Genomic DNA, 19,176 nt, shown 5'->3' with positions numbered 1-19,176 from the left:
GACATGGGAGTAAGTATGCACAAAACTAGCAGCAGATAATCAGGTTAAGTCATTAGAACTGGCTTTTCACACTGACTATGCAGCACATCTTTCTAGTTCTACCTATGTCATTGGTGTCTACATGGAGCATGACAGCAGGTTCTCACCCTTCCGACTCTAAGTTCTTCTCCAGTCCTGAGCAAATGTCCTAAATCTTGTCACGGGGCAGACAACCTCTATGTCTGAATTCTATGTTTGCTAATAGAGCCTCAAACCTGTTGGACAATTGCAAAATCTAAGACACTTGTACTGCTGCTCTGGGTTGCCTTACCTGCCTCACGTGCAATTGCATTCTACTATCCTGGACCACTGATCAAAGCAGAAGACCGTATTCTAGTAAATGTGACTACCTCTTGTTACAAAGTATACAGATAAATTTCCTCTTCCCTAATGCATTGCAATTTCTGCAAATTGGCCTCCAGCTCAATGAATCTAAGTCAAAAGCCCTCAAGTTGCAATATTTACTACAGACTTTTCTGATGAAGGGCTTATGGCCAAAACATCAATTTTTCTGCTCCTTGGATGCTGCCTGACCTGCTGTGCTTTTCCAGCACCACACTCTCTACTCTGATCTCCAGCGTTGCAGTCCTCACTTTCTCTACAGACCTTTTGCCTTGGATCACATTATCATCCTGAAGCTTCCAGTTGGTGCAACCTTGAGGTGTTACATTGAGGTGTCTCTGTTGATATGCTCTGGGTTATCGCAGTTCCAGATCGAAAAAACACTGTTGAAGAAATATCTTTAATTAACTAATTTCATATGCTCTTTAGTGGAGATTGTGCATATTCCTTTTTAAGCCAAGTTGAAATTTAGAATGTAGACACTAAATTACTATTAAATGGGAAATACAAACAAAATAAAGGTTCTAGAATGAAATTTAAGATTCCACATACCAACACAAATATCCTCAAGCAAGGTCCATTGAGTGTATGTGTTACCTGATTTTTGTGCTTTGCTATGCTCAGGAGCTCTTTCCTATGACTGCTATCTATTGATAACAAAATATATTCATTTGAGATTTGGTCTCCTTGGTTTAGGAAAGGTGTTGTTAAACTTGAAAGGGTTCAGAAAGGATTTACAAGGATGTTGCCAGAGTTGAAAGGTTTGAGACATAAGGAGAGGCTGACTGGCCTGAGGCTATTTTTCCTGGAGTATTGGAGGCTGAGGCGTGACCTTATGGATATTTCTAAATCATGAGGGGCATGGATAGAGTGAATAGCCAAGTGGGCTAGAGGAGGCTTATTGGGTGGCACAGTGGCTCAGTGGTTAGCACTGCTGCCTCACAGCACCTGGGTTCAATTCCAGCCTTGGGCGTCTGTCTGTGTGGAGTTTGCACATTCTCCCTATGTCTGCATGGGTTTTCTCCAGGTGCTCTGGTTTGCTCCAAAGATGTGCAGGTGAGGTGAATTGATCATGCTAAATTGCCCATAATGTTAGGTGCAGAGGGAATTGGGTCTGGGTGGGTTACTCTTTGGAGGGTTGGTGTGGATTGGTTGGGCCGAAGGGCCTGTTTCCACACTGTAGGGAATCTAATCTTTTCCCCAGTGTAGGGGAGTCCAAAACTAAAGGGCATGGGTTTAAGGTGAGAGGAGAATGATTTAAAAGGACCTAAGGGGCAACTTTTTCACACAGAGGATGGTGCATTTATGGAATGAATTACCAGAAGAAATGGTGGAGGCTGGCACAATTATAATATTTAAAGGCATCTGGAGTGAGTATATGAATAGGGAAGGTTTAGAAGAATATGAATGCTGACAAATGAGACTAATTTTAAGATATCTAGTCAGCATGGACGAGTTGGACCAAAGGGTCTGTTTCCATGTTGTACATCTCTATGACTCTATGACTAACCTTGTCCTGAAATAATTAAATTCAATTTTTCACTTTTGTGTTTTACAGCAAAATAAACAATTACCTGCTCACTGCCTTGCTTCACTAACTCATCAGCAAACATGTACACGACAGAAGCAAAAACAAAACCAGCAAGATACCACAAGAATGCTACAGAACCAATCACAGCAGGGTCTGATATCCAAGCAAGTTGATTCCCATGAGACTATTGATCAGGACAATGCAGGCGTGGACAATAAAGTGTTTCCTGATGGTAGTCCCCAAAATTCTGTTCCCTTATCTGTTGAGGATTCTTGTGGAAATTCTGTACCCAGTAACCAAACACCCACTGTAGTGGCACCAAATGCTTATACACCAACAAGTAGCTCAGAATCTGAGTCAAAGAATGAGCCAAAGGAGGCAGCACAGCCAGATAGTACATTGAATATTGGAGAAAATCCAGAAGGTCTGTCTCAAGAACAGTTGAAGCATAGGGAGCGTTCATTACAAACACTGCGTGACATTCAGAGAATGCTCTTTCCTGAAAGTGAACATGCTGGGACTTCAGACAATTGTCCTATGCAGAACACTGCAGGGCATGAAGTTCCATCTAAAAATCCAGAAGGGGCTCCTAAATCCATGATTTCACACTCACCGAGTGTAGGAAAACAGCCTAGCTCTCGGCCAGAGGCTCGGTCCTTTGGAACATCAGGTCATCGCGATGTTGTTTTCCAGCCAGCTGATGGAGGGCCACCACAGAATGTAATGAGTTCACAAGCGGGACAGGAGCTTGTGGATCATATGACTCCAGAACAATTAGCCTGGTTAAAGCTGCAGCAGGAGTTCTACGAGGAGAAACGGAGGAAACAGGAGCAGACTGTTCACCCCAGGACAGTACAAGACCTCCTCATGCACCAGCATGGCCCAAGGAGGATAATTGGAGGGCCTCCACCACCTTATCAAATCAACCCCGGAGAAGGGTGGGTTCCTGGAGGATCAGAATCTTTTCAAGGAGTGAATCCTCCAAATACGATGCATCCCAGAGGTCGAACACACCATTCAGGGATTCATGGACATCGGTTACAGAGAATGCCTAGCTTTACAGGAATGTTGAATCCGGACATTGACTCTGTTGGAGGCCCAAATCCAGTACCAAGACTTGATCTCCCAGGTGTTAACTGGCCAGATGACATGCCAAAAATGACAGAGAGTAGAAATTTCTCTCATGGACCAGGACTCTTTTGTGGGGCAGGTCGTGCAGTGAGATTCCCGAATCCTCAGAACATGCAAGATGATCTGTTTCATCAGCAGTTGCCTGAAAAGCAGCTAAGAATGTCCCCTGGCATGGGAATGGAAATGAATAGATTGTTGCAATTGCAAAGACATCTGGAGCCTGCAAATGGCAACATCTTTCCCAGGTTACCAGGAGAAGGCATTCCAAGTCCTACCGGAATGGAATTTTCTGATCCTAAAGGGTTGCCTATGCAGTCAGGGCCAGTCAGAGGTATGGAAGTTGGAATGATGTCCTCTAGCATGAACATGAACATGAATGTCAACATGAACCTGGAAGTGAGCATGAACTCTCAGACAGTGTCACAAAAGCATGGACCTGGAACAGGCCAACCTCACAATGTGAGTCCTGGAGATGACATGAAAATAAGGCAATCAAACAATGGAGAAATGTTGGCTGAGCAGCCGAAAATCTTACCGTCCCAGTTCAGTGGTCAATCACAAGATTTCATGGGATCTCCTCCACTTCCTGATACCTCTCAAGGCCCAGGAGCAATAAGAAACCCGAGGGATCAGTTTGTTTCTGAGCAATTAACTAATACAGGAAGCAATGCAAGGCTAAGTCACATACCACCACTACCTCCAAATGTCTCCACTAATCCGAGCACTATCAATGTGATTCACAAAGCTCCACGAGGTCTCAGCCGTAAGCCATCAGATTTGAATGTTTCTAGCCAGGCAAACTCTCCAGGGATGAATTCTTTGAAGTCACCAACAATTAGACAGGTGCAGTCCCCAGTTGTTGGTTCGCCATCAACGAACCTCAAGTCCCCACAGACACCGTCTCAGCTAACTGGCATTCTGTCTGGCCAAGCGGCTGCAGCATCCATCAAGTCTCCCTCAGTTATTCGGTCAGTAGCTACTTCCCCAGTCCACCTCAAATCGCCAGCTCTTCCAGCTCCTTCCCCTGGATGGACATCGTCCCCTAAACCTCGACTCCAGAGTCCAGTAATCCAACCAAGCACAAAACCCCCTTTAAGTTTAACATCGCCTGGCATGATGGCAACAATGGAATCAGGTATTCACTCTTTTGTTATTCAGTTATCTGTGAGAAGCTTTCAAAGTCTAAAAGGAAGAATTAATGTATTTTTGTGTGTTGACCTTTGCACTTGATATTTCTAAACTGAAATTTCAAACAATCCAGTGGACAATAAATATCTGTGTTACACATAATATTCAAACATGTAACAGCAAAGTTGTTTAACCCATAAACCATGACTTTTCTTGTTGTGTGTACATTGATAGAGAGTGACCAACTCTGCTCCAGGTTTGCTGTTCTTTCCAACATGCCTTTTAACTCATTGTAGATTAAATGTTAATTATAGATATCACTGTGTAACTGCTTTCAAGGTCTAAAAAAAATTTGAATGATCTCTTGTGACATGTTGATTTTTACTAAACAGTGGTTGAATAATTGTGACATGGAGGCTATATCAAAAGCTATATAACTGCAGTTCTGACATGAATCTTACACTAATGTGCTGGATTATTTGATTACTATTCCAGTTTGGTATTACACATGCTAAAATAATCAAATTCCATTCAGCAATAGGTCTTCTGTTTATTTGGAGAATAAACAAATGGCTCAAGGAATATGTTTTGCAATCTGAAGCTCAAAACAAGATTTGAAAGGGATTACATGCTTGCAAAATACACAATAGGAACTTAAGAACAAATGTAAACCTTTAACAGTTTGAAGATGTTCCATCATTCAAACAGTTCATCTGCAACCTTACTCCAGATTCCCACCTTAGTTCAATATTCCTAAATGCCTATTGTGAGCAAACATTACTGAGGAAGGGTCACTCAACTCAAAACATTAACTCTGCTTTATCTCCACAGATGCTGGCAGACTTACTGAGATTTTCCAGCAATTTCTATTTTTGTTTCTGATTTACAGCATTTGCAGTTCTTTTGTTTTCATCAACCTTCTTCAACTTTCTCTGTTACTGCGTCAAAAGATTTAATTAGTCAAATTAAAGAAATTGCCTATGCAATTCTTGCTGATTTTCCTTAATGAACACAATCCTTTCCCAGGGCCTGACATTTTTAATCACTGGTTATTATTTTGAAACCATTACTGGCAACTGACCAGCCTGTAATTTACTAGGATAGTCCTTCTGTCCATTCATCAATAGAGTGTCAAATACATTATTTTTCAATCTTCTACTACCTTCTCACCCCACACATTCTCCATCCAGGATCTTGAAAATATAGAACATAGATATGTAGAGCAGCAGAATGGACCCTTCAGCCAAATTAAGGTAATCACATATGCCTGCCCTTGGTCTAAATGCTTCCATTCCTTGCATATTAATGTTCTTATCTAAAAGTCCCTTAAACATCCCTATTGTATCTGTTTCCACCAGTACCCCTGGCAGTATGTTCCAGACTTCTATCATTCTCTGCGTAAAACATCTGCTCCTCATATCTCCTTTGAATTTTCCCTTCTCACCTGAAATACTTGCCACCAAGTATTAGACATTTCAACTCTGGGAGAAGGATTCTAACCATAAATTCTATCTTTGCATCTCATAATTTTACATATTTCCATCAAGTTGCCCCTCAGCCTCTGCCACTCCAGAGAAAACAACCTGAGTTTTTCTAGCCTCTCCTTACAGCTCATACGCTCTAATCCAGGTAGCATCCTGGTAAACATCTTCTGCACTCTTTCCAAAGCCTCCATATCTTTCCTGTAATGTAGTGACCAAAATTGAACACAATATTCTAGGTGTGGCCTAATCAAAGTCTTATAATGCTGCAACATGCCATCTGGACTCAATTCCCTGACCAATAAAGGCAAGCATGCCATATACCTTCTTTCCCAGCATATCTACTTGTTGGCTACTTTCAGGGAGCTTATTGGGAGATTATCTGAGAGACTATCTTAACTTATTTTTTGTTAAACTGTTTTAATTTTTGCTTATTCTTAAAGCAAAAGTTAGCAAATAGGAGATTTCATTCATTCATTTTCTCATGGAAATCATTTGGATAATTGTAATATTTTGTTTTGGTCTTCATGGGAATTTTAATAAAATTTGAGACTTGTCTTTGATCAACTTACAGGAGGCAGAGGTGATGCAGTAATAATGTCATTGGGCTAGTAATCCAGAATGTTAGACTAATATTCTGTGACTTGTGTTCGAATCCCACCATGACGGCTGGTGATATTTCAATTCAGTAAAAGAGTTGGCTTAATGGTGACCATATAATCATTGTCAATTGTCATAAAAACTCATTTGGTTCACTGATGTCCTTTAGGAAAAGAAACCTGTCTACCTTGACTGGTGTGACTTAAATGTGACTCCAGACCCACAACAATGTGGTCGACTCTTAATTAAATAGCCAGTCATGTCCTCATCCAATGAAATAAAGGGAACGTGAACTAGATTGTGAGATGTATTTGCTGAAACCTTACAGAATTTAAACAGGCAGGACTTTATGTTTACATTTGTTGTATTCACTGGGGAATCACAATGATTCTCAGGTCTTTATAGAAAGGAAGATGTTATTTCTTTCTGCCTTGAAACAGCCAGAAAAATGTTTTGAAGGCTGTAGCAGAGAAAATCGGGTTCAGCTTAAAATAAGCAGTGAAAGAAGATGGAGATAGTTGATAAACTGTCTCAGCACATGAAGCTGAAGGAAGAAAAAAATGTTGTTGTGAGGAGTCTAGATGAACTGTTGATAGCCCAAGCTCCAATTAGTTTCAAAACAGATTAAGCAGAAGAAAAATTAGAATTCAAAAAGGATAACAGTTAGATTTCTACTGAGCAGCACGGTGACTCTGTGGTTAGCGCTGTTGCCTCACAGTGCCAGGGTCCCGGGCTCGATTCCAGGCTCAGGTGTGGAGTTTGCTTGTTTTCCGTGTTTGTGTGGTTTCGTCCAGGTCTTGATTTCATCTCACAGTCCAAAGATGTACAGATTATGTGGATTGGCCATGTTAGATTGCCTATAGTGTAGAATAGCATCCAAGGAGCAGGACGTTTCAGGAATGAGGAAAGTATGCCAAGCAGGCTAAAATAAAAGGTAAGGAGAAGGGACTTGGGGGAGGGGCATTGGAAATGTGATAGGTGGAAGGAGGTTAAGGTGAGGGTGATAGGCCAAGGTGGGGGTGGGGGCGGAGAGGTCAGGAAGAAGATTGCAGGTTAGGAAGGTGGTGCTGAGTTCGAGGGTTGGGACTAAGACAAGGGGTGGGGGGAGGGGAAATGAGGAAACTGGAGAAATCTGAGTTCATCCCTTGCGGTTGGAGGGTTCCTAGGTGGAAGATGAGGCGCTCTTCCTCCAGCCGTCGTGTTGCTATGGTCTGGCGATGGAGGAGTCCAAGGACCTGCATGTCCTTGGTGGGGTGGGAGGGGGAGTTGAAGTGTTGAGCCACGGGGTGGTTAGGTTGGTTGGTCTGGGTGTCCCAGAGGTGTTCTCTGAAATGTCTCCCCAATATAGAGGAGGCCACATCGGGTGCAGCGGATGCAGTAAATGATGTGTGTGGAGGTTCAGGTGAATTTGTGATGGATATGGAAGATCCCTTGGGGCCTTGGAGGGAAGTAAGGGGGGAGGTGTGGGCGCAAGTTTTGCATTTCTTGCGGTCGCAGGGGAAGGTGCCGGGAATGGAGGTTGGGTTGGTAGGGAGTGTGGACCTGACGAGGGAGTCACGGAGGGAGTGGTCTTTTCGGAACGCTGATAGGGGAGGGGAGGGAAATATATCCCTGGTGGTGGGGTCCGTTTGGAGGTGGCGGAAATGATGACGGATGATATGATGTATATAGAGGTTGGTGGGGTGGTAGGTGAGGACCAGTGGGTTCTGTCCTGGTGACGATTGGAGGGTTGGGGAAAGATGGAATCCTAATCCACACTCAATCACTTCTCGTTTGAAGGAGCCCTCCCATGATAACTGGAAGGGATGCTGTATTTTGAATTTAGAGCATGGAATATAGAACAGTACAGCACAGTTCAGATCCTTCAGCCCACGATTTTTGACGAGCATTTATCTTAATCTAAGATCAACCTAAACTACACACTCCTCAATTTACTGCCATCCATCTGCTTGTCCAGCAGTTGCTTAAATGCCCCTAATGTCTCTGACTCTACAACCATTGCTGGCTGTGCATTCCTCACACCCACCACTCTCTGCATAAAGAACCTACCTCTGACATCTCCCCTATAGCTTCCTCCACTCACCTTAAAATTATGGTTCCTCATGAAAGCCATTTCTGTCCTGGGGAAAAGTCTTTGTCTAACTACTCCATCTATGCATCTCATTACCTTGTACACCCTATCAAATCACTGATTAGATTAGACTTACGGTGTGGAAACAGGCCCTTCGGCCCAACAAGTCCACACCGAACCGCCGAAGCGCAACCCACCCATACCCCTACATTTACCCCTTACCTAACACTACGGGCAATTTAGCTTGGCCAATTCACCTGACCCGCACATCTTTGGACTGTGGGAGGAAACCGGAGCACCCAGAGGAAACCCACGCAGACACGGGGAGAACGTGCAGACTCCACACAGTCAGTCGCCTGAGTCGGGAATTGAACCCGGGTCTACAGGCGCTGTGAGGCAGCAGTGCTAACCACTGTGCCACCGTGCCGCCCTTACCTTTCACCTTTCTACTTTATTCTTTCCCATGTGAAAAGCTCTAGCTACCCAACCTCCCTTGAACCCAGACAGCATCCTGGTGAATCTCCTCTGCAACCTCTAAAGCATCCTTCCTATAATGAGGCGACCAGAAATGGACGCAATATTCCAAGTGTGGTCTAACTGCAGCAAAACATCCCTCTATTAAACTCAAACCCCCTGTTAAATAAAACCAAAACACCGTATGCCTTCTTAACAATCCTGTCAACTTGGGTGGCAATTTTGAGGGATCTATGCACATGGACCCCAAGATCCCCCTGTTCCTCTACACTGCCAAGAATCTGGTTAACCTTGGATTCACCATTCTAATTTGACCTTCCAAAATGAATCACTTTGCATTTATTTAGGTTGAAGTCCACCTGCCACTCTCAGCCCAGCTTTGCAGCCTGACAATGTCTAGCTGTAGCCTGCAACAGCCCTTGACAATATCTACAGCATCACCGACCTTTGTGTCATTGGCAAACTTACTAACTTTCCTTTCCACTTCTTCATTCAAGTCATTTATAAAAACTACAAAGAACAGAGGCCCAAGAACAGATCCCTGCGGGACACCATTGGTCACTGACCTCCAGGCAGAATACTTTCCATCCACGACCACGCATTGTCTTCTTACGGCCAGCCAATTCTGTATCCAGACAGCCAAATTTCTCTGTATCCAATACCTTCTAACTTTCTGAACCAGTCTACCATGGAGATACCTTATCAAATACCTTACTGAAATCCATAGACACCATTGTCAAGAGTGTGGTGCTGGAAAAGCACAGCAGGTCAGGCCACATCCGAAGAACGGGAGAATCGGCGAGGCTTCATCAGGACCTTTGCCCGAAACATCATTCTCCTCCTCCTCAGATGCTGCCTGACCTGCTGCCTGACGTTTCCAGCACCACACTCTTGACTCTGATCTCCAGCATCTGCAGTCTTCACTTTCTCCATAGACACCATATCCATTGCTCGACCTTTGTCAACTTGTCTCATCACATCCTCAAAGAACTCAATAAGGCTTATGAGGCATGTCCTGCCCCTCATAAAGTCATGCTGACTATCTTTAATCAAATTATGTTTTTCCAAATAGTCATAAATCCTATCTCACAATCCTTTCCAGTACCTTGCTTACCACAGACATAAGACTGACTGGTCTGTAATTCCCAGGGATTTCCCTATTTCCTTTCTTGAACAGAGGAACAACATTTGGCTCCCTCCAATCATCCAGTACTACTACTGTGGAGAGTGAGGATGCAAAGATCACCGCCAGAGGTGCAGCAATCTCATTCCTCATTTCCCCTACTAACATTGGATATATCCAGTCTCGATTTTCCAGCACATCCACTTCATTAATATAAAACTTTCAATCCTATTAACCTGGTCCCTGGTGTTCTCACTATCAACAAGATCCTTCTCTCTCATGAATACTGAAGCAAAAAACTCATTTAGGATCACCCCTACACCTTTAGACTTCAGAAACAAATTCCCTCCACTATTCCTGATTTGTCCTCCCCTCTCACTGATCATTCTCTTATTCCTCACATACGTGTAGAATGCCTTTGGATTTTCCCTAATCCTTCCTGCCAAGCTTTTTCATGCCCCCTCCTAACTGTCCTCAGTCCATTTTTGAGTTCTTTCCTAGCTCCCTTATAATCCTCTAAAGCTGTGCCAGATCCTTGCTTCTTCAACCTTAAGTAAGTTTTCTTCTTCCTTTTGACAAGAAGCTCCTCTGCTGTTGTCATCCAAGGCTCCTTCACCTTGCCATACCTTGGCTGTCTCAGTGGGACAAAGTTATTCAACACTTGCAATAAGTGCTCCTTAAACAGCCTCCACATTTCTGTTGTGCATTTCCCGTAGAACAATTGTTCCAATTTATACTCCACAGCTCCTGTCTAAGCCAGTATAATTTCCCCTCCCTTAATTAAATATTTTTCATACTATCTGTTCCTATCCCTTTCCATGGCTATGGTAAATATGAGGCAGTTGGAGTTGCTATCACTGAAATGCTCTCCCACTGAGAGATATGACACCTGGCTTGGTTCGTTGCCTCACATCAAGTCCAATATGGCCTCCCCCAATCCACCTATCTACATACTGAGTCACGAATCCTTCCTGGACACACCTGACTAAATCAGCTCCATTCAGACCATCTGCACTAAGGAGGTTCCAATCAATATTGGGGAAGTTGAAGTCACCCATAACAACAACTCTGTTACATCTGTACCTTTCCAAGATAAACTGTTCAATCTGTTCTTCCATCTCATGGCTGCTATTGTGGGGTCTATAGAAAAGACCCAATAAAGTGACTGCTCCTTTCCTGTCCACCCAGAGTGACTCAATAGACCAACCCTCCTCAACAATCTCCTTTTCAGCAGCTGTGATGCACCACTCTTTCATTAACAATGCTACCTCCTCTCCTTTTTTACACCCCTCCCTGCTCTTTTTAAATGATCTAAACCCTGGAACATTCAGCAACCATTCCTGCCCCTGTGAAATCCATGTCTCTGTTATGGCCACAGTCTCAAAGTACCAAATACTAATCTATGCTCTAAGTTCATCACTCTTATTCCTGATACTGCTTGCATTGAAGAAGACATATTTTAACCTATCCTTTTGCCTTATTAACTGTGTATCCTTCCTGACAGACTCTCTGAATTCTATCTCTACCTATTCAACAACTACCCTCTCCAATGATCTGTAGCTCTGGTTCCCACCCCCCTGCCAAATTAGTTTCAACCCTCCTGAAATGGTCTTGCAAATCTCCTGCCCAGGACATTGGTGCCCTTTCAATTTAAGTGCAACCCTTCATATACAGGTCCCACCTTCCCCAGAAGGTATCCCAATGATCTACATGTCTGTAGCTACATATTTAGCTGCACTTGCTCCCTGTTCCTCGCCTCACTAGCATGTGGCACTGGTAGTTATCCTGCGATTACTACTCTGCTTGTCCTTCTTTTTAGCTTCCAGCCTAACTCTCTGAAATCGCTTTTTTTGGAATAGTTTTGACATCCCAACATCCAGCATAATTGAGCAAATTACTTCTATGAAACTGAAACATTGTCTGTGAACTGGTCTTATTAGAAACCAAATAGAAAAGAAGGATAGTAATCAGTGCAGAAATACTTGAAATATCTGTTAACATCATCAAATGAGAGAGATATCAATGCTCAGTAGTTTCCATGTGTTCCATCTACAAGAAGTATTGCAGAAATTTAACAAGGCTCCTTAGACAACACCTTCTAAACCCATGACCACTTCCATCGAGAAGGACAAGGACAGCAGATACATGGAACGCCACCACCTACAAGTTCCCTTCTAAGTCACTCACCATCCTGATGTAGAAATGTATTAAATTCTTTCACTTTTGTTGGGTCAAAACTCTGGAAGTCCCACGCTGACATTATTGTGGATCTATCTATGGCATATCAACTGCAGCAGTTCAAGAAAGCAGCTCAGTCAAACTTATCGAAAGTGATTAGGCATGGGCATAAGTACTAAACACTGCAAGTGATGCCAATGTTCCCTGGCCTTTTTTAAAAAATTATGATTGGATTGGGTATGAATCAGAATGTCCACCAGCAGTCCAGCAAGATATGAAAAACATAGAAGCAAAGTTCAAGAAAAAAAACATTAATGTATATCAAAAAAAGAGTTTTGAAGTTGAAAATTGTCAGAAATTTTAGTGAAGCTTAAATATAGTACTTTAGTGAAATATAGTGCTTCAACATAATCCCTCAAATATGATCTTATCTAAGATAGTGGTTTATATTGGAAGGAAAATTTATAACTTAAGGAAAAGTTGATTTGTGTGAATCAGTAAGTTGCCTTGTTCTGACTTCTATTTTCTCTAGTATCCATATATCTTGCTCAGGCATGTCTTGATGGGAACAGCACAGCCAGTTTAAATGTAAGAACGAATTACACCAACATTTCTATTTTAAAAGAGTTGTTGAACTTTTTAAACTTGTATCTGGAGGCTTGAGATTTTTGACCAAAATCATTTTTAAGTTGGAATTTGAGTAATTTGAAATTTAATGTTCGGTTTTGAGGTTAATTACCCTGTTAAATTGTTGAATTAGAAGTATCTATGCTGCCTACAGAAAAACTAGTTATAGTGCCAAGATGCATGTAAATATAATTAATTCCAGACAAAAAGACAATCACTAATGTAAACCTTTGCACGTTTAAATTTTATACAATTCATTATATGAATTGGAAATTGGTTCTGGTAAATTAATTTGTAGAAAGGTGTAAAATCTGAAAAGATTGCTTACAAAGATGCAAAACAATAACTATATTTAACTCAGAATGCTGTCTTCCTTTTCATTTATAATTTCTTATTTCATGTTATAATAGAATCTAAGGGTTAAATTTGTAAAGGACCAGTTTAAAAGTAGGATCTGTATAACTGAGAACTTATTTAAAAAAAAATGTAAAGTGTGACATTATTTGAAGCTGTGATTTGATCCATGTGCTAAGTTTGAGATTTCATTTCATGGATAGATGGTGTGTGTTAATCTGCAAGGACATTTTAAAAATCAGTTATGAGCAAAGTTTATTCTCTATGTTGAAATATATTCAAAGGGATAGTATAAAAACATGAACTCATGCATAAGATAGACACACCCCAAATACTTTCAAGATGGCGGTGTTCCTTTGTCCTTCTAGATGGAAGTGGTCATGGGTTTTGAAGGTGTTGTCTAAGGAGCCTTGTTAAATTCTTGAAAGTAGATTCAAGATATACCTTGAAACAAAGGACACTTCAAAAGCTTCATACACATATGTGAAAGTAGATTGATTTCACACCAACAAAGTATAAAAAAGGATCTTGTTTCCAGTAGCGTTCCATTTAAAGTTATCCACAGTAACATAGGGAATGAGATCTTTATATTCTTAGGTCATATGCCATCACATATTGATGGTACAATGAGCATGTCTGTTAAAGATATGTACAAACATACTGACCGTCAGACATAATACAATATCTCCCTTTGTACCAAAATAAAAGTTTATCCCAAACTGAAAGGCATGGTTCTGCATAGCTACATGTTGTCAATTCAATAATAATGCAAACAGCTAAAACAGAAATTAAAAGACTAACATTTCAAACTTCATTGTAACATTTTGGAGGTTTGACAACTTGTCCTGAACTGGCTACTGTACCTATCTGCAGAGGTAAGTGTTGTTCTCTGTAACATTTGTTTGACCAATTTTATTAGTTTGCTATTGGTTGATGGCATTCAACATCACTGCACAACCATCATTGTCGAAATGTTCGTTGTTACTCCCTTCATGTGTGATTGATATGGCAAGTATTAGCTGACTTCTTTTCCTTCACAATGTAGTACTGTAATCACAGATGACTTCATATGATTTGGACTGGTTGCATACCCTAGAAACTATTGGTGATATCCAAGTATTTGTTTTTCTAACTCACATTCTCAATCCAGTGTATAGTTTTGGTAGTTCTCTACCTGCTCACTTATTGTGTATCTCTTTCAGTCTCCTCTATTTGTGAAGAAGTTGCCATATGTCTTGGAAACAGCTTATAATTGGTTGCTGGACAGGAGTTTTATTCATACTTTCCAAGAATGTGTTGTGTTGAGGATTGTAATCCCTTTTTCTTTGGTATTATATGTAAATACAACAATGCAATGTGAAAATCGTGTATTTCTGGACACCTTAAAATCATTGACTTGAATTGACAACACTACTCAGTTAGACCGTTTGAGCACGAATTGTGGGATCATGATGTGATTTGGATCACTCCACATATATCTCTTACGTAGTATAAATATCTTGAAACAGTTTGCCAGTGAACTGGAATCATTATGAGACACTGATTCAGGACACTACATAATTTGAAAATAGTGGTCATTGTGTCAGTAGTCATGATCATTGTGTTGCTAAGTCATCAAAATAAAGTTTAGCGAAGAAATCTGCCATAATGATGTAATCTTCCCTGTGCACTGTGATGAAGTCTTATGCTACTTTTGTCCAAAAGTAAATGCAATGTCATCTGGGTATAAAGGTTTCCTCCACTGCTGGGGTTGATTATGTTTGACATGCCTCATTGAATATCCCAATTCATCCATCACCAGTACTTACATTCACCTACTAGCTGTCCTGTGCATTCAATATCCACATGTCTCTGATATGATGTGGATATGATATCTTGGCATAATGCTTTTCATATTAATACTTATTTACATTTAAAAGTGGCTTGGGGTGATACACCAAGTTCTTCATTGTACAGCCAAATGAATGAATCTTCTGTATCTTCAATAGTCAGGCCATCTCTGAGTAATATGGATGATGCACTGTAAGATGTTTTCATACAGCAGAGTGCGATTTACTGAGGTGTGTCTTTCAAAACGTGTAATGGCAATATGATGACACTAGTTACTGTTTTGATTTTAGCTTTTATTGTTTATGGTATTGTCTTTATAAGCTATGACATTCATTACTGTAAAACCTTCTGATTACCTTGCAATGCTGACAGTATTTGTGAGAAAACAGCTTCTGAAATTTGCTTTTTCCTTAATTGACTCTGGACCTTATCAAAATGGTTGTGTTAGTGCATCTTCAGAACTATTTCCTTGCTGCAAATGTAGATATGCTGCACTGTGTTGTAGGTATCTGTCTTGTTCTGCAATCTACCTGTACTCACTGAAACCTATGACATCCCTACACACAGGGTAAAAACAAGGGCTGCAGATGCTGGAAACCAGAGTCTAGATTATAGTGGTGCTGGAAAAGCACAGCAAGTCAGGCAGCATTCGAGGAGCCGGAAAATCGATGTTTCAGGCAAAAGCCCTTCATCAGGAATAGAGGGAGGGTGTCTGCAGCGTAGAGAGACTTTGCAGCCACCCTGCCTCTATCCCCTACACACAAGTTGACTTCCTGTTTTCCTAAACCCTTGAGCTATAGTCAAGATGACCTTAGTATGTCAACAAGAAAGAGAGAGCAACACCAAAGCACCAATGATATTGACTTAAATTTAGCTGCACATAATGTAGTAACAAGTAAAGCATTACAATCAGATGAATCACCAGTCTCACAGAGGGTTATTGCTTGTCAAAACTATGTCCCCTTTTCTTAAAAATCCATGCTTTATCTCTGCAAATGGGTTTCTGCTCTGTCTCACAGTACCTTCCTTGTCAGTGATTAATGACATCATGTGTGACCTGTTTGCAACCTTTAACATAGTTAAGCTGTCATTGTTGTTGTTCTGCTCGCCGAGCTGGAAGTTTTTGCTGCAAACGTTTCGTTCCCTGGCTAGGGAACATCATCAGTGCTGTTGGAGCCTCGTGTGAAGCGCTGCTTTGATGTTTCTTCCGGTATTTATATTGGTTTGTTCTTGCCGCTTCCGGGTGTCAATTTCAGCTGCAGTGATTTGTATGTGGGGTCCAGGTCGATGTGTCTGTTGATGGATGTTCTTGCCGTTTCCGGGTGTCAGTTTCAGCTGTAGTGGTTTGCATATGGTGTCCAGGTCAATGTGTCTGTTGATGGAGTTTGGGGATGAATGCCATGCTTCTAGGAATTCTCTGGCTGTTCTCTGTCTGGCTTGTCCTATCATAGGACAAGCCAGACAGAGAACAGCCAGAGAATTCCTAGAAGCATGGCATTCATCCCCAAACTCCATCAACAGACACATTGATCTGGACACCATATACAAACCACTACAGCTGAAACTGACACCCGGAAACGGCAAGAACATCCATCAACAGACACATCGACCTGGACCCCACATACAAATCACTGCAGCTGAAACTGACACCCGGAAGCGGCAAGAACAAACCAATATAAATACCGGAAGAAACATCAAAGCAGCGCTTCACACGAGGCTCCAACAGCACTGATGATGTTCCCTAGCCAGGGAACGAAACGTTTGCAGCAAAAACTTCCAGCTCGGCGAGCAGAACCACAACAACGGACACCCGAGTTACAAATCTTCAATCAGATTTTAAGCTGTCATCTTTTCTAATGTAACTCAGCTGGGTGAACTACATATTCCTGCTCCCAGAACTATCTGTTTAATTATCATCGAGAGAATCACTTGAGAGACTTCTGTTCCCACTGTCATACTGGTACTCTGGAGTAGGCGAAAGTGAGGACTGCAGATGCTGGAGATCAGAGTCATGATTAGAGTGGTGCTGGAAAAGCACAGCAGGCCAGGCAGCATCTGAGGAACAGGAAAATCGACGTTTTGGGCAGGAACCCTCCATCAGTGATGCCCTTCATCAGTAATGTTGATTTTCCTGCTCCTTGGATGCTGCCTGACTTGCTGTGCTTTTCCAGCACCACTCTAATCTTGACACTGGTACTTTGATGTCACTTGATATCCCTCCATTGTTCCTTAATTAGCAAACTGCTTATTTAACATCCAGTATTGGATGAGCAGGAATTTCCACTGATTGAATATTAGGAAATGTGAAGTAATTGTTTTCAGTCCCCACTCCTAACTATATTGTCCTGCTAATGACTCAATCTTCTCCCCAATAAAGCCAGTCTGGTTATAAACTTTCTAAGACATTTGGCCTTGATATAAGCTTCTGATCTCATACCTGTGCCATCACTAATAACAGCAATTTCCACATTTGTAGGTCACCCAATGCAGTTGAAACCTTCTGTCACGTCCACACTTAACTATTCCAATGTACTTCTAGCTGAGGTCCACATTCTGCTTGCTGTAAAACTTGAGATCATTCACAACTCTGCTTTCTGTGTCTCAGAATGCTGTTGCTTATCACCTCATGGTTCGCTGATGTACAATGAATTGATTTTACAGTTCAGAACTTTGTTTTTCAAAGCCACCATGGCCTCACTTCTCTCTATTGAGATAATTTCCTGCAGGCCCACAATTCTGTGACATCTACACTTGCTAGTTCTGTCATCTTCTGCATTCCCCATCAGAATCACTCTATGTTTAGTCACTGTGTTTTCAGTTGGCAGACCCCCAAGCTTTGGAATTTCCTCCTCATTTTAACATAGTCTACCTCAACAAACGTGGCTTGGAGTGGTACTTTACTTGACAATGCTGTGCTGCACTTTGGAACATTAGATGACATAGAGGTGTCATATAAAGATAACTTGTCTGCTTATTTATTGGCCTGAGGGTGCAGTTGCAGATGAATTTTGCTGCAGAGGTTTCAGGTTAATCATGCAGCAATAATAACACAAAGAAAACTTTTTGTTTAATTTTCTAGGACCAAGAGCAAGGGATGTAGAGATGAGGCCCAATGAGGGTGACGGGGTTGAAGGAGCTACGGCACTACACATGAGAACAACTGAAAACATGGATCGGAAATTGGAGGAACTAAAGGAATATAAAGGTATGATGGACATTTTCAAAGTGGAATTGTGAGAGGGATTGGTTCCAATGCTGTCTGGAGTATGGAGAGATTAAAAGAAAGGATGCTAGCATGATATCTTAAAAAGATAAATATAATAGCAAGAGGCACATTGGGAATTGTGGAGTTAGGTAAACATCAAATGATTTATTTTGTTTGTTTTTAATTTGTTCTTGGGATGTTGGCTTCACTGTTGAGATCAGTATTTGTTGACCATCCCTATTTGCCAGAGAGCAGAGGATCCTGCCTGAAATGTCAACTTTCCTGCTCCTCTGATGCTGCTTAACCTGCTGTGCTTTTTTCAGTTCCATATTTTATTGATTTTGACTTTCCAGCATCCACAGTCCTCACTATCTTCAAGCAGATAAGATTCAATCATATTGTTGTGAGTCAAGTGATATATGTAGGCTAGACCAGGTAAGGACAGCAGATTTCTCTCCCAAAAGAACATTAGTGAACTAGATGAGTTTGATAGTTGACAGTGGTTAATTGTGTTGAGGGCAACTTCTTTGACCATTGATTCTTGGCCCACTATGATGCAGGATTTGGAAAAGAGATGATCATGTGAATCAAAGATCTGTGAGGGCCCTTTGAATAAGACCAATTGTTGTGAAATGAGGGTTAGATCGGTATTAAAAATGACCAATGAACAAACTGCGGTAGAACTTATAAACTGGAAGAGGACAGACGTCAACGTAACGAAAAGGAATCTAGCCAGAATAAAATGGAGGATTGACAGGTATAAAACCGAAATGGAACAATGAGTCTTTAAGGAAAAAAATAGTTGAGGTACAGGCAAACACATATCCTTCTAACAAAGGCAATACACAAGGGAACCTTTGATATGAGGGAGATAGAGCGTATGGTCACATGGGCAGATACTTGGCAAATGAATTTTAATGTGAGGTAATGCATTTTGATAGAAGAGATATGGAAAGACAATGCAGGCTGAATGGTACTACATTGAGGGGAATCCAGAAACAAAGGGACCTCAGGGTTCTTGTGCGTGATTCACTGAAGTTTACCAGACAAGTTTAAACAGTT

At 41.5% G+C, this 19,176-nt stretch overlaps 1 protein-coding gene across 3 annotated transcripts in view; it reads left to right on the top strand.

Annotated features, from left to right (window-relative positions):
- bcl9 (BCL9 transcription coactivator) overlaps positions 1-19,176 on the top strand; it is a 249,515-nt gene that overhangs the window by 207,881 nt on the left and 22,458 nt on the right. For all 3 annotated transcript variants that reach the window (XM_060825939.1, XM_060825938.1, XM_060825941.1), the window contains 2 exons: positions 1,940-4,178; positions 17,989-18,114. In XM_060825939.1, the coding sequence (XP_060681922.1) occupies positions 1,940-4,178; positions 17,989-18,114 (2,365 nt within the window). The remainder of the gene's footprint in view (positions 1-1,939; positions 4,179-17,988; positions 18,115-19,176) is intronic.

Source organism: Hemiscyllium ocellatum, chromosome 6 (assembly GCF_020745735.1).
Source record: "Hemiscyllium ocellatum isolate sHemOce1 chromosome 6, sHemOce1.pat.X.cur, whole genome shotgun sequence".
In the NCBI taxonomy this organism is placed as follows: Eukaryota; Metazoa; Chordata; class Chondrichthyes; order Orectolobiformes; family Hemiscylliidae; genus Hemiscyllium; species Hemiscyllium ocellatum.
Note: the sequence above shows the minus strand (reverse complement) of the source record. Positions and strands in the feature narration are given on the sequence as shown.